This window comes from Gobio gobio, assembly GCF_949357685.1.
Source record: "Gobio gobio genome assembly, chromosome: 12".
In the NCBI taxonomy this organism is placed as follows: domain Eukaryota; kingdom Metazoa; phylum Chordata; class Actinopteri; order Cypriniformes; family Gobionidae; genus Gobio; species Gobio gobio.
Window position 1 is genome coordinate 12,011,148 of NC_137105.1, and position 17,382 is coordinate 12,028,529.

Here is a 17,382-nt window from a genome sequence, read left to right on the forward strand (position 1 = left end):
CACTAAAGAAAACGCCATCGTTCGTCCAGGTGTCAGTGTTTCACAGCAAATACCCCTTTACGGATTTTTCTAACAAGTGTTTGCTAATATTATTTTACCACAACTTAAGCTGTGTTATCGATTTAGTATTCTTATATCGAGTCACATATAGTAGGCTAGCTGATTCTTCACTGATGGCCTTGCTGTTTACACTATGTCGTAGATCCGTGGAACATCGCTTTATTTCGTAACCATTTCCGTGTTGAGTTGTTTTCCAAGGCATTTGTAGTCACACCAAGGACCAGATACAGTACAACAAAGTACCGTCTTTGCCATCTTTTCAACTTTAGAGCCATTGAAGGAATAGTTCACCCAAAAATTTGTATTCTATGTTTATTTTCTCACCCTTCTGTCATTCCAAACTCGTATGGTGATCTTTTTCCTTGAAACATAAAAGGAGAGTTTTGAGCAGAATTTGAAGCAAGAACTGTCATCATATGAGTTTGGAACAACATGAGGGTGAGTAAACAAAGACAAAATTCAAAGTATTTGTTAATCTGTTTTAAAGCGTTTTTCAAAACACTTTTTCTGAAAACCCTTGCGTACCTGTACTGTGCATGAGTAAAATGGAAGACGCTTGAACATGCGCCATTTTCTTCAGCCGTTTATTTACTTCCCGCCTCTTTTAAATGTTGTGTCAATTTGAAGAAATGCCATCTGAAGTATGTACAAATTGACATAAAGCTTTAACAATGCTATCAAACTAGAGAGCAGCCAAAACCATAGATATACATAATAAAGGCTAGATGTCTCGTCCGCGCTGCTGGCCAATGGAGGTCGGCCTCCGCACCTGGCGGCCATCTTGTCACAGTCAGCTCGCTCACTCGTAATATTGTGTTTTAATGGTGCGTGTACTTTTTAAATAAGCATAACTTGCTCAATTTTCTACCGATTTTCAAACTGTTTGGTTTGTTATAAACGTCAGAGATGTAGTTATGACACTGCATACTTATGAATAATTATTCATAATTTGTTCAAGCATCCAGAATTATAGCCACGTTAATAACGTTTGTAAGAAACCAAACCATTTGTAAATCCGCCAAGATTTCAGCGAGATAAGAGTATTTGTGTTCGTGCAGATCACTCACCTTACATCAGGTACCACAGAGCCCACCAGAAAGCTTGCCTGTGACAAGATGGCCGCCAGTGATGACGTTAGAGACTCCGCTGTAAGACATCTAGCCTTTATTATGAATATCTATGGCCAAAACAACCACAGTACAGCGTCGTCCACCATCTTGCTTTGGTCTGAATGTGTCACATGACTAAAAATGCGCCATCGTTTTTGAAAGTCTCCGTTTTTACCATCCACTTCAGAGCAATTGGTTCTGAAGTTTAAAGAATAGTTCACCCAAAAAATAGTAAGCCATTCTATGTTTATTTTCTCACCCTTATGTCATTCCAAACCTGTATGGTGATATTTTTCCTTGAAACATAAAAGGAGAGTTTTGAGCAGAATTTGAAGCAAGATTTGTCATCATATGAGTTTGGAACAACACGAGGGAGGGTGAGTAAACAAAGACAAAATTGTGCTTTCTAAAGTATCTGTTAATCTGTTTTAAAGCGTTTTTCAAAAAAAAAAATTTCTGAACACCCTTACGTACCTGTACTGTGCATGAGTAAAATGGAAGACACTTCGACATGCGCCATTTCCGTCAGCCATTTTGGCAATTTGAAGAAATGCCATCTGATGTACAAATTGACATAAATCTTTAACAATGCTATCAGTCTGGAGAGCAGCCAAAACAACCACAGTACAGCGTTGTCCGCCATCTTGCTTTGGGCTGAATGAGTCACATGACTGCGTCACATGACTAAAAATGCGCCATCGTTTTTGAAAGCCTCCGATTTTACCATCCACACGGCAACCACTTGTGAGAGCGTTTTTCAAAAAGCTTAGTTTTTCATTGACAAAAACATTGGCTCAGTGTGGACGGAAGGTCAAAACGGAATGGAAAAGAATGCGTTTTCATAGGAAAGTGTGGACAAGGCCTAAAATCCTTCAGTTTCGCAAAAACAAAGTTAAACACTAACACAGCGGTTTACACAGAGCCAAAAACAAGGCGTTGCTAATGCATGCTTCTGCGTGGTTATCATGGTACGGTCAGCTTATGGTTTAGATTGCGTGAAAATAGTTTACTCTAAATTACTCAGCTGTTTTATAGAATGCTGTGTTGTCATTAGTCTTTTTGGCAATAGGATTTTACAGCGGTTTAGTTTCAAGCCTAAACGAGTAGATTTGGGCAAAACTCGGATCATGTCACCATTTGATTTCAGGGATTTCTTTCTTTGTGTGTATGCGTAAGGAACAAGGGCAATATACATTTACAATGTACATTTAAAATATAAAGTACATACAAATCTTCCAGGCTTCAGATTTTTCTCCATGGGAGCAAATCATTTCACATCCTCTTATTTTGAGCGAATGATATTTCCCGGATAAAATTTACAATATAATCAAAACCTAAATAGCTAAAGAGTCAAATTTAGAAATACTGTGGTTATCTTACTATTTTGTGTGGTATAAAATGTAAAATTCTGTGGGCACAGCTTCTGTACAGTGGCTCAGTTTGGTCCTGTTTTTATTTTCTTATTTCATAACAATCCACAAGTGTTTATACATTTGGATATATGCTGAAACATACAATATAGACGCATTGACAGCATCTAAAACAAACACATATTTACGTTTGCACAGCTTTAGAAACATAAAAATCTTTAATATTGTATTTATATTATCTATCTATCTATCTATATACAAGTTTGATTAAAACATCAAAATATGAAGAAAATATTTTATATTTTTTCAATATTTTAAGTATGGGGAAGCTCAAAATGCTATAAGGTATCTGATATTATATCTATTATTTGGCAAAAAAAGGAAAACTACAGCTACAGGTTTTATTTTACTATGTAAAAACAAAACAAAAAAGCTTATAGAAAAAAGCATACATTGACTACAATAAGTTATTAATCAGTTATTAATATGTTATTGCTTCTTGGCTCTTGTTTTAGCATGAGTTAATAATTTATTTGCATGACAGCCTAGCCAAAAGTAATTGTCAACATTTTCAAACAATTGACTTTACATATATACCAAAAACATATATATATATATATATATATATATATATATATATATGTATATATGTATGTGTGTGTGTTTGTGTGCTTGTGTGCAATTGTAATCATAATATACCATTATACATATTTGTGATGTCATGGATTACAATACAATCAGCCTATTAATTCCATGTGTTTATTATTCATACTCTAAAGTTGTTTATATTAGTTCTATTTTAAATGCTGTTAATACATTAATTATGTATGTTTCAGTGTTTATACAAACAAGATAAAACATAGATTTTTTTTTCATCTGTAGCTTCTACCCTAAGTCTGTACCACTTACCGTACATCTATACCAGACTTTTCCTCTTCACAAGCAGTTTAATAATCCACATTATGACTTTTTATATTTTGCTGGCAACTTGTGTTAAGGAAGATGACGACTCGCTGGGTTTCTAACATCTCGAGGAGCAAGAATTCTTTCTAAACATCTTGCTGTATCATCCTGAACAGAAACAGGGAAGACAAAATGTAAAAAAAGATAGAAAATTGGCTGTTTTGAATCTGAATGTATTTCCCAGAGAGTGATGTCATACTACTTTGGGTTCAGAGAATGAATTATGTATAGCCGTTATTACATTTGCTGAATCACGGGAGGATGTTCAGACACAGTGAGCAGAAAGGAATCAAACGATGGTGTAAATTGTTTCAGTATATATTTAGTAGAGCTGTGTTGATGCCATGATCAGTATTTTAATACACCTTGAATTGATTTGTATTCCTGTATATGTTTTTGGTCATGCTGCATTATGAACAGCCTTGTTTGTATTTTAGGCAATCGGAATGTTGATCAAATTGTCTCCATTTTTCTAGCCTTGCTTTCTATGGATACGTACATGTATTGCCATTACAACCAAAGCAACCCTGGGTCAAGGAAAACGACAATTATCCCCTGTTTTTCTAAAGACTACAGGAACAATGCATTCGGTATTTCTTTGATTGTTGGCTTATCTTTTCCATATCACTTTGATTGTATAATAGGGTGTTAGTGCTGAGAAGCCCATGCAGTATAGAGGTATTATCATGCAGAACACTACATGTGGTTTAAAGGAACACGTTGAATGGAAGTAAATATGTGTATATGTCCTTTCAAAATGCTGAGATAAATTATGTAACTGAAACTAAACTGCGAAAGGAAAAAAAGCAGCCAATAAATATTGATATACATAGTTTAAACCTTATCACTTTTTGTCTTTGAACTCAGCTTGCTTCTTTCTGTTGATTGCACTTTGTTTTTAACAGGTCATTTAAAGGTGCAGTCTGTAAATTTTAGCGGCATCTGGTGGTGAGGTTGTGAATTGCAATCACCCGACGCTCACCCCTCCCTTTCCAAGCACATAGAGAAGCTGCGGTGGCCGACACAGGACTAAAATGTCGGAGAGAGCAGAGAGTAGCTAGCGCTCTGTAGAGAAGTTTGTCCATTTAGGGCTACTGTAGAAACATGACGCCGCAAAATGGCGATTTCACTGTAAGGGGACCCGCGGTGTATGTAGATAGAAATGGCTCATTCTAAGGTAATAAAAACATTAACGGTTCATTATGTAAGGTGTTTATACACCACTGAAAACATAGTTATGTATATTATATTGCATTTCTGTCAATACTACACACTGCACCTTTAACTTCAGGCCTATCATTACAAGATAAAATATATATATTGGGGGGGATGCTCTTAAATTTGATCAAAAGTGACAGTAAAAACATTTATAATGTTTTATACTATGGGGCTGTAGAATGCTTGAATCTGATTGGTCAAGTAGTTCCAGGCAGGTCTTGACCGCATTACAGTCCATATCACTTCACCAAATTATTTAATTCATTTCAAAGGTCTTTACAGCTTACAGTGCATTCACATGGGGCCTCGGCGTTAACATTTCTTATTTACTTTGAATGGGTGACATCATGCGTTGCCAAACTGAATTGTGGGTTCTGTTGCGTCGCATCACTGGTGTTGCTCAAAGCAGAAGTTGAAAAATGTTAAACTTTTAAAGTGTCAATGCAGGCGTCAGCCAATCAGATCGCTTATGCAAATACCCTAGTGCAGACGCTAGCCAATTGCATTCATCGACACAGAACACCGGAAAAGTATTGTGATTGGCTGTTGTCACTATGACGGTCGCATCAGCGGCAAGCTTCAGACACGCCCTCCGTCAGCAAAATAACCAAAACCCACAACGGCACTGACCAAACAAATGAATATAGTAAACAATAGGATAAAAACGGCAAAATTTTTCCATGTTTTTTGCGACAAAAGTACGTTTTATGTACGTAAAGCACGTACTCTCTTTCTCCCGCTCTCTCTCCTACTCAAACGCACACACACACACTCAGTATGGACACACATTCCCACAGAAATGTGTTGTCAGCACTGCTCTGACAATTTAATCGGTAAAATATTAAAACTTAAAAGCTACATGACATTTCTCACTAGCAGGGGCGATTCTAGGAAAAAAAAATGGTAACACTTTAGTTTAGGTTCCAATTATCACTATTAACTAGTATCTTATTAGTATGCATATTAGGATATTGGCTGTTTATTATTACTTATAAAGCAAATATTAATGCCTTATTCTGCATGACCATATTGTACATCCCTTAATCATACTATGTAGGCAGGTTTATAATCACTGAGATCCCAAATGTGAGGTAGTAAGGGAGGTTCGGGGGCTTGTTCCCCCGAGAAAATTTTTATTTCAATGATCTACATGTGCATTTTAAGATATTCTGAACGTCAAAAAAAATTGATAACAATAGCTTGAAAACCATGTAAGTGAGCAGATATGACTGATAAAGTGTTTCCATTTTCGTCAGTGAAGACAGTAAAACATATGTTTAACTGATATTTATATGTTTTATGAATCATTTTCATAGACATGTTAATTTACTGAAGGCTACCAGGAAAGCTAGGTAACTACATTTATTAAATTAATTTACAATATGCACACATTCATAACTATTAATCTTATGCCTAATCTGAAGAAAACGGCTTTGTTAATATTTCTTGTTTGTTAATTATATTATAAATGACATTACATAGGCCTATTTCAATTCAAAATGGTGAAATTAGACAAAAGTTTATTAATTTGCCTGAATATTTTTGTCATTTGTTTAACATTTCTGACTTAAAGAAGCAGCTGTCAAATATGAAATGTTCAGTTTAGCTACATATCTCGCACTTGACGTCAGGTTGTGCTGCTAAAATTTGCGCTCAGCCTCAGCAGCTTCTGTGCAAACATAAAGCCTGCCTACTCTGATTTGATTGGTTTTCACAAATATTTTGACATTGACGAGCGGTGACAGACCAATGAGGCTCAGATCAAAGCACACACCTCTGCTTCTGAAGAGCGCTCTGCTCGGCGCCGTTGCGGATTGAGGAACACGCTGATTAAAAGACGGGACGAAGCCGAAGCGTCCCGTCAGTTTCATATGTTATAAAGGTTAATCACACAATTTTTAGGGGGGCTGGGCAGAAGTTAAGGGGGTGCTGAAGCCCCCCTAAAAAGGGCTTAGTGATGCCCATGCTCACTAGCAAGGTAATAACAGCGCTGTTCTTGGAGCAGATAAACTTACAGTTTTGCTAGAGACACGGCTGCCGAACACGGACACACAGACTCAGGTAATTCACATAGGCTAAATCTCTCTTTCATAACTGCATTAATAACTGCACTAGTCTGCTATAAATGGCTGAAGCGTCTGTTATTAGCTCTAAAATGACGTTTTGGAATTAGCAACGGAGGCTTAAGATTATACGAGTAAGAAATTAGTCCTTTTTTAGGGGTTTTAAGGACAAAAACCTGACAAATGTCTTGAAATAAATCATCTGAACAATGTTTTGAGGTGTGGTAACCGTAGTATAAGCGGAATAATTGACTCCGGGCCACTGAATTATTGAAAAATAAGGCACACCTGAGGTGTAACTCTGCCATAGCCGCATTATTTTTCGAATAATTCAACGGTCTGACGTGAATTATTCCTTACATAAGAGATTTCTACTTCTATTCATCAAAGAATCCTGGAAAAAATACATATATCACATTTTCCACAAAAAATATCAAGCAGCCTCACTGTTTGTAAACATTGATAATAAGAAGAAATATTTCTTGAGCACCAAATCAGCATATTGGATTGATTTCTAAAGGAGGTTGACACATGGATCACAGGAATAAATCATATTTTAAAATATATTAATTAGATATTATTACATTTTAAATTGTTATGATATTTCACAATACGGTTTTACTGTATTTTTTGGAGAAAATAAACGCAGCTTTGCTGAGCATAAGAGACTTCTTACAAAAACTATTTTAAAAATATGTTAGCCAATATTTGTGGGCGTTTTATCATTGACCAGGAGAAAATCTCTGGTCCAGTCACTTAGAAAAGTGTTAGCACAACTCTCCACAACAAGTCGTGTGATTTGAGGTATCGCAATCACACATAAAGCACACAAACAAGATTTCAGTTCAATTAGGAAATGCTCTAACAGTCCAAAAAGCCTTGTGTGCAGCTAATAAGTTTGGATACGTCGTTAACACTCTGAAGGGACAGTTTGTTTGCTGAGCGTGCACAAAGCTGGTGCCAAAATCCTCCTGTTGTCCTGATCTCATCCTGTGCCGCCCACTCAGAGCATATGCTGAGTCTGCTGTGGACACACCCTGAGCCCTCGTGTACAAACGCAGCACAAAACCTCTGGCCTCCTGCATTATTTAGTGAGGGTGTCATCAGAACAGCTCGCGCCACCTTAAATGTGCAATCAGGCTGCGGCTCTCTGATGGCCATGCACATGTAATATACTGAAGCGGAGAGTCTAATTAAAAAGCATTCATCATATTTAAGACCATGTTGTACGTCTGCTGACCATAATGGTGCTTACTGTCACTCTCTGCATGCATCGCCTTACTTACAGCAAGGAGTCGCTCCTCTGTGAGGATGTGCAGACCTATTTATCTCCAGGGCTTTTATTGTCTACCGAGACCATGGGATGCCAGTGCTAATATGAGATTCACAGTCACGCTGTCTTCTCGAGACAGCATTTTCCATATTGGAGAGTTTGCCCTCGTCTACACCGGCCTATTTTAAATGGAGATGAAGCACCGATCCTGCCTCGAGGAACCTTTGCTGCTCATGATAGTGGAAGACTTGCTTTTATGGAACAGCAGGGTGTTTGTGATTCATGGGTGTTCATGCAATACAACCACGATGAATGACAAACTAACTTAACATGATATCGTGCATTCATGTGTGTTAAAATAGTTTCTTCCTTAGCCAATTTAAGGAGCAGCGACAACCTCAGGATGAGATTTGGCGTGAACATTATAGAACTGTTGAGGAAGTTGCTTTCTCTCTCAGACACACTAAGAGTGATTGACAAGGATGGACAGTTCATTTAAAAGGACAAGCCAATTTAGCTCCAGGTTGTGGGATTTTACTAATGCTGTTTTTTCAAAACTTCCTTAAAAAAGATAATAATAATAAAGGTATAATGATCTGAATATATATATATATATATATATATATATATATATATATATATATATATATATATATATATATATATATATATATATATATATATATATATATATATATATATATATATATATATATATATATATATATATATAGCAAGTTTTCCCCCAAAGAATTTAATACTTTAGTAAAATAAATAGTTCATAATAATAAACTTTATTTTATATACAAGAACATACAAATAAAAAACATTGAAATAAGAACAAAAAACATACATAAAAATAATAATAATAAAAAAAAAAATATATATATATAAAGATTATTTAGCCTTAAATTGATCATAATTGTAGAATTTTACATTGTTAAATAAAAAATAGTTATAATAGTTGTTAAATTAAAAAATTGTTAAATAAAAAATAGTTATAATAGTTATAGTTATAATCTTAATTCAAACAGAGACAAGAACATTTTTCTTACCCCATTGGCAGATAGTTTATCTTATTTTAAAGAAAACAAGACATAATATCTTATGGCATTTTAATACTTTAGTAAATGCACCTTGATTTAAGAATTTTTGATATTTTGACTAGAAACAAACAAGACAGAAATACTAATTAAGAACTGCATTTTTTTGCAGTGTAATAATAAGAAACATTTTTGAGTACTAAATCAACATTCTAGAATGATTTCTGAAGGATCATGTGACACTGAAGACTGGAGTAATGCTGAAAATTCAGCTTTGCATCAGGAATAAATGACTTAATATATATTATTGGAAGGCAGATGTGTGAACATATACTTATGTATACTGTATTCTATGCGTGTCACTTAATAATACTTTGGTTTTTGTATACTACAGAAAAAAAAGAAAAGAAGTCCCACTCTGTATTATTTATACAGAGCTGCTCAGAGCAGGGAGCACATTGCGATCATGGACTTATCCGGCTGACCCAGATATCTTTGCTCATCAGCTGATGTGACCTGCTTGAGCCACACTACTTATCCAGACTGAGGCCTAGAATCCAGAACCTTGGCTTAGATCGTGTATTTTTTATAGCCAGGAAGCCATGGAGAATTTGGCTTAAAATAGTGGACTCGTTTTATGTTGCTCTCAACAGATGTGGGCTTGAAAAGGGCATGCTAGAGAGAATTACAGCAGCAAAGTAAGAATTTATTCACCGGCTTCTCCTGAGCAGATTAGATTCAATTACAAATATGAATGGCCTTACCAAGAGTATAACAGCATTACAAGAAACCGGAGAAAGTTCAGAATCGCTGGTATAAAGAGTCTTTCTGTGAATCTCCACAATGTTTATTTACAATTGTGTGAAGTTGAATAGATACTTTGTCTCAAGTATTGGAGAAAAAGTCAGTAAACTAAACATTTAGTTTCCATTTGTTCCATCCATACACAAATCTGTCAAAAACTGCATTTAGATGGAAGTGAGAAGAAACATGCACTTTTTTGCTTCTGATATTCTGTTATCACAGTTAAAAAGTTTTGATCAGTTTCATATCTTAAATCGTCTTTCATATCTTAAAAAAAGTGTTTTTTAAGTGTTACTAACCCATTATGATTTTGTAAAAAAAAAATACTTTTTGATGTCACATTCATAGCAAAACCTTGATATACTGAATTATACAGGTTCCAAAAAAAAAAATTCCACCCAAAAGAATAAGCACACGAAAAAAAGACATTCTGTCAAAGTCAAGTTTGCACAAAGCGATTACTTTATTACCAGAACTTGTGGATGAATGTGAATGAAAGAAAAAAACATTAATTTAGTCAAAATTTCCTTTGGTTCTACGGACAGATCTCATTTAACATTCATAAGAACATGACAGTTTGACATATTTTAAATTAGGTCTCTGTGATGTGATGACAAATTATGGAGCAATCTGACATGCCCTAGTAAAACTGATAAATCAAACCACAAAATCATACTACTTTGTGAAAGAAAAAGTGATCTATCCTTTTATAAGCAAAACATAATTTAGCTTATAACGCTGCCTGATGCTCATGTCATCAGTGCAAGTCTTCTGAAAGATCATTTAGCAGTGTAACAAGCTCATTTAACACATCAGAAACTGACATGTGCAATATTCTCATGGGGTCATGCAAATACCAAACACATTCAAAAACTATAAGAACAACTTCTGTCACCTCTTAAAATAAAATGTTTAGCCCCACACATGGATTTTACACATCTATGGTGCTCAAAACCTTCTGAGAATCAATAATTGAGGTTCCACCTCGTAAACATTGCGTTTTCACTGTAAACTGTCTCTCATTTCAGCTAAGACAGTGATTTTTCTCAATGTCAGACAAAAATGGTGTCCCATTTTATACGTTTTTCAGAGTCATCAATATTTGTATTGTTCATTCATGTATATATTTGAGGAATATCCACAGTACAGTTCTCTCTGCAGGACGCTGCATGCTGTAACTTCAAAGTGAGATTATTTCTATGGCCTACTTCTCTGTTCAAAGTCAGACAGTTACAGCTAACTGTCTTACTATGTCCTGATTAAAGAGAAACAGCCTTCTGCCGCAATCACTACGTACAGTACTAGCATTATGCAGTCTTTCTATGACCATATGCAGCCCATATGCACAGCGGCACTCAAAATTCAGCCAGCTGTTCACCCTTGTTCTTGTCATTTTGATTTTTTCACTGCTGTTGATAATGAGAAGACATTCAAGGACATACAGTACTTTAGGTCATGTCGATCCTTAAGTTACTGAAAATAGTCATCACAAGCTAGTGTGTTCTTGAATAAGACAAAGTATTTTTGGTTGAAATTGTCAAACCCGTGTAACGTAGGCCAGCTAGTAAACCTCACTCCCCTGGGCTCAAGAGGAGCACTCCTCTTGTAGTGCACAAACCCAATTGTTGGTTTACATTTTTAAATAAATGTGTGCCATTTTTAAATAAATGTGTCTCCAATGTCAGAGACACCGGTTTGAATCCTGCTTGAAGCAGTGCAAGTAGAACCAGAGGGGTTACATTGGTGTCGTGACCCGAATGGGAGTGGGGTATAGGGAGGGGAGTGTAACGGAGGCAGGCTAGTAAAAGTTGGGTGAGTAAACCTCACTCCCCCGGCCTTAAGAGGCATGTTAGACTAGAGGCTGCTGTCTTTAGCACCCTTATTGTTGTGCCCGCTTCTCATGCCGGAGACCCCGGTTCGTATCCTGCTCAGAGTGATTCAAGTACAACCGGAGGGGTTATGTTGGTGCCGTGACCCGGATGGGAGTAAGGTTTAGGGAGGTGAGTGTAACAGAGGAAAGCTAATAAGAGCTGTGCGGGTAAACCTCACTCCCCCAGCCTCAAGAGGCACGCTAGAGGCTGCGGTCTTTAGCATTCTTGTTAGAGCGCTCCGCTCTCATGCCGGAGACGCCGGTTCGAATCCTGCTCGGAGCAATGCAAGTACAACAGGAGGGGTTACGTTGGTGCTGTGATCCGGATGGGAAGGAGATTTAGGAAGGTAACGGAGGCAGGGTAGTAAGAGCTGGGGGAGTAAACCTCACTCCCCAGGCCTCAAGAGGCACGCTAGAGGCTGCAGTCTTTAACAAACTTTGTTAGTTTGCCCACCTCCCATGCCAGAGATACTGGTACAAATCTTGTCTGAAGCGGTGTAAGTACTACGGGAGGGGTTACATTGGTGCCGTGACCCGTATGGGAGTGAGGATAAGGGAGGTGACTGTAACAGAGGCAGGCTAGTAAGAGCTTTCCGAGTAAACTTCACTCCCCCAGCCTCAAGAGGCACGCTAGAGGCTACAGTCCTTGTTAGCGCGCTCACCTCCCATGCTGGAAACGTCGGTTTGAATCCCGCTCGGAGCAAAATGTTACAGGAACAAGAAGCCCCTGAGAATGGACAGTGACTTCAGATCAACATCTTGAAAATCACTGTTGGTCAAAGTAAAGTCAAATAATATACACATATCTCCCTTAGGCTACTATTGTATTTTACAGTAAATCCACATACTTTTTTGATGACTATATAGGGCAGGGGTCTTCAACAGGCATGCATACTTTACAAAAAATGATTGTCTTACTTTCTCTTTCTTTCTTATTTTTGTCTTGTATTCCAGCACAAAAATCTAAACATTCTTAACTCAAGATATATTTACTTGAGAAACAAAATGATTTAAGATATTATATCTTGTTTTCTAAACAGTTGATCATAATCAAGTGAGTTTATGATTAAAACGAGAAGAAAATATCTGCCAGTGGGGTCAGAAAAATAAACTTAATTCAAACAAGATAATTTTTCTGACCTCATTAGCAGATTTTTTTTCTTGTTTTAAGCATGAATTCAATACATTTTGACACATTTTTCAGAAAACAAGATAATATAAAGTAATAATTTTGCTTCTCAAATAAATGCATCGTGATTTAAGAATGTTAAGATATTTGTACTGGAAAACAAGACAAACACACTGAGTAAGAAAGTCATTTTTTTCTGGTAAACAAAACCAAGTTAAATATTTAATTGTCCAACTGATATTAAAAATATTAAGTAATAAAGTAAGCATGATATTTTAGGCCAAGTTTAAAATGCAATGAATTTTATCTAATGTGTGTCGACAAAGGGGTCATTCGGTTTAAAAAACATTGAAGACCACTGATCTATGTAGGAAAATTTTAGAAAACTATTGCACGTGCACAAATACTGTAAAACACTGAATTTTCTGTATACTTTATGTACACAAGTATAGCACAATTGTTTGGGTTTACCTGTACATGAAAAGTTCTATTTTACATATTCATATACTATTGAATTCACTACCATAAATCTAATAACCCCCCTTTAAGGGATTTCAATTAAATAAAGAGATACTCAAAAAACGAAAGTAAAACGAAAGCCTTTCATTATTTAGAGGCTTTTGTGTGCCTTCATTTCTTAATGTCTCTTTTAATTCTATAAGGATGTAAGCTCTTTTCATTGGTTAAGATAGAAATCGGATTCGGTCCAAACGGCGTCCTTCTGTTTTCTAATGGCCATGCATACAAATGCAAAAAGATCCCAGACCCTGGTAGAACCCAGACACACTATGCATAATCTTATTACCAGTGAACCAAAGGAAATGGCCTGGGCCAAAAGATAAGGCCCTTAGTGAATGTGTGCTGCAATATTCCTTTCCGTAATGAGATCATATACTTTGACATAGAAAAATAAATATCTGAATATTTAGAGCAACACTTACATTATTTAACCAGTTCTAAATTTGCTTAGCTGCTGAGTAGTCTTATGTACAATATGAAAAAAAAAACTGCAGAAACTTCCCTGCAAAAAATGTAAACAGATGTTTTAAGATCGCAAATAAATAAATACAAAATTTTAATCTACCCAGTAACATTTCTTTGACAGGCGCTTATACTGTACAAAAAAAATACTATACAGTAAATATTTTTCAAAATGTACATTATAATTGATTTGTATTTCTTTGAAGTAATTTCATATTGTTTGTCAAAACTGTGAAACTGTGGTCAGATTCAAAAGCCACTTATGGAGGAATGGAGAGCGTACATTGAAAAACCAGGGACCTCCATTCATAATTTTTTTTAAGTCTCTGTGACGATTTAGGTGGATAGCTCTTGAGAGCCCAGCAGCACTTTTTTGTTTTTACAGCAGTTCATAAGCAGTTTGCACCTGCCACGGTCGGACGGGGTCTGCCGTCCTGTTATTGGCCAGCTGCACGGGCTTTCTGCTGCAGTAAGGCGGCCCTCTGCTCCATCATGGCTCTCATCATGGTGGGGTTAATAGGTGGATTCATAGCAGGGGACATGGGCCGCAATGGATATTGGCTGGATTTTTTGCTCATTAAAACACACTGGAAGTACGGTATCTTGCCTGTAATACAAAGAACGAGTGATTCTCAGTTCTGATGTCAGGTGAAAAAAACCTAACTAAATAAATAAAAACACTGAACAGTTCTTCACACACACACACACACACACACACACACACACACACACACACACACACACACACACACACACACACACACACACACACACACACACACACACACACACACACACACACACACACACACACACACACACACACACATATATATATTTATTTATTTATATGTGTTTTACAGGGACTCTTCATAGGCATAATGGTTTTTATACTGTGCAAAGTACTAACCCTACCCCTAAACCTATACCCATCACAGAAAACGTTAGCCATTAAAAAAAAAACACTGTTTAATATATACAGTATATATTATATATATACACACTCACCTAAAGGATTATTAGGAACACCATACTAATACTGTTTGACCCCCTTTCGCCTTCAAAACTGCCTTAATTCGTGGCATTGATTCAACAAGGTGCTGAAAGCATTCTTTAGAAATGTTGGCCCATATTGATAGGATAGCATCTTGCAGTTGATGGAGATTTGTGGGATGCACATCCAGGGCACGAAGCTCCCGTTCCACCACATCCCAAAGATGCTCTATTGGGTTGAAATCTGGTGACTGTGGGGGCCATTTTAGTACAGTGAACTCATTGTCATGTTCAAGAAACCAATATGAAATGATTTGAGCTTTGTGACATGGTGCATTATTCTGCTGGAAGTAGCCATCAGAGGATGGTGGTCATAAAGGGATGGACATGGTCAGAAACAATGATCAGGTAGGCCGTGGCATTTAAACGATGCCCAATTGGAACTAAGGGGCCTAAAGTGTGCCAAGAAAACATCCCTCACACCATTACACCACCACCACCAGCCTGCACAGTGGTAACAAGGCATGATGGATCCATGTTCTCATTCTGTTTACGCCAAATTCTGACTCTACCATCTGAATGTCTCAACAGAAATTGAGACTCATCAGACCAGGCAACATTTTTCCAGTCTTCAGCTGTCCAATTTTGGTGAGCTTGTGCAAATTGTAGCCTCTTTTTCCTATTTGTAGTGGAGATGAGTGGTACCCGGTGGGGTCTTCTGCTGTTCCACCTCAAGGTTGTGCGTGTTGTGGCTTCACAAATGCTTTGCTGCATACCTCGGTTGTAACGAGTGGTTATTTCAGTCAAAGTTGCTCTTCTATCAGCTTGAATCAGTCGGCCCATTCTCCTCTGACCTCTAGCATCAACAAGGCATTTTCGCCCACAGGACTGCCACATACTGGATGTTTTTCCCTTTTCACACCATCCTTTGTAAACCCTAGAAATGGTTGTGCGTGAAAATCCCAGTAACTCAGCAGATTGTGAAATACTCACACCGGCCAGTCTGGCACCAACAACCATGCCACGCTCAAAATTGCTTAAATCACCTTTCTTTCCCATTCTGACATTCAGTTTGGAGTTCAGGAAATTGTCTTGACCAGGACCACACCCCTAAACATATTGAAGCAACTGCCATGTGATTGGTTGATTAGATAATTGCATTAATGAGAAATTGAACAGGTGTTCCTAATAATCCTTTAGGTGAGTGTATATATACATGCACACAAGTTCATGTATGTGCAACTACAACATTACATCTTCAACAGAAGGGAAGCGATGCGTTTGTGTAAGAAAAATATACATATTTAAATCTTTCTAAAGTAAAATATCCAGCTTCCACCAGATCGCCTTCCATATTCAACTTATGAAGAAAGCGTAACTGGTGCAACGTATGACGTTGGACGTATCATAAGCGATTTGAACTGTGAGAGGCGTTACACTTTCTTTTGCGGTCCGCCGGAAGCTAGATATTTTTCTAACACAAACCCATCGCTTCGCTTCAGAAGGCCTTTATTAACCTCCCGGATTACTTTTATATTGGATGGATGCACATTTTTGGGCTTCAAATTTTGGTCGGCCATTCACTGCCATTATAATGCTTGGATTAGCCAGGACATTTTTTAATGCATCTCTGATTGTATTTGTCTGAAAGAATAATGTCATATACACCTAGGATGGTTTGAGGGTGAGTAAATGATGGGATCATTTTCATTTTTTGGTGAACTATCCCTTTAATTCTTTCAAATAAATAATATAAAATTGCCTAAATCATTCTTCAACTGACCAAAGTATTTAAAGGGAGAAGGTTACATTAAAAACCTAAATTAACCTTAACATAAGACGTTAAGTTTTGATGTTAAATCTACTACTGTCGGCAGCGATAGCCCCGTGGTTAGCATGCCGACTGCGCAACTGTGCCTCTGGCATCCTGAGTTCGCTACCCAGCTTGAGGATCCCATTCCCCTCTCTCTCCACCCCACACTTTCCAGTCAAAATCTGTACTGTCCTATCCAATAAAGGCACACAGAAGATATTCAGTTATTATAAAGCATCTCTATTCATCTAAAGTTTGAAGTTTGTTCGGCAACCGGTTCAGCAACTGGTCCATATTGCAATGTAACACATTAATTTACAGTTCCCTTTCGTTCAGTCACTACGACGTAACGTTAGTGACTAACGAATGGGGGTTTCGCTTAGAAGCCTATCAACTTCGAGTTTTGAGAAAACGCCCAATGGCGTGCCAATGCCATGGGGCATGCGGAATTTGCATACGTAGCTCCGCCTCACTGCGTGAGTATATAAGGAAGTACGAGGCAATATCGCATTATGTTTCTGCTTTCGGAGCCAAGAGTACCTACCTCTTCACTCCTACAGCCTTCTGAGACTCTGTCAGCTTCTTCGAGACGAGCAGCTTTCCAGTCGGTGTCGGTGTGACGGCGCGTTCCAGTGATCGCATACTTCCTGCCTGCTGATCTGTGCAGTGGTCCGCCTGACAGCTGGTGTGTGT

At 37.3% G+C, this 17,382-nt stretch overlaps 1 protein-coding gene across 30 annotated transcripts in view; it reads right to left on the bottom strand.

Annotated features, from left to right (window-relative positions):
• Nucleotides 1–10,342: 10,342 nt before the first annotated feature.
• Nucleotides 10,343–17,382, bottom strand: part of trdn (triadin) — a 72,105-nt gene continuing 65,065 nt past the window's right edge. For all 30 annotated transcript variants that reach the window (XM_079830946.1, XM_079830944.1, XM_079830953.1 and 27 more), the window contains one exon: nt 10,343–14,490. In XM_079830946.1, coding sequence (XP_079687072.1) covers nt 14,321–14,490 — 170 coding nt within the window. In that variant the 3' untranslated portion in view covers nt 10,343–14,320. The remainder of the gene's footprint in view (nt 14,491–17,382) is intronic.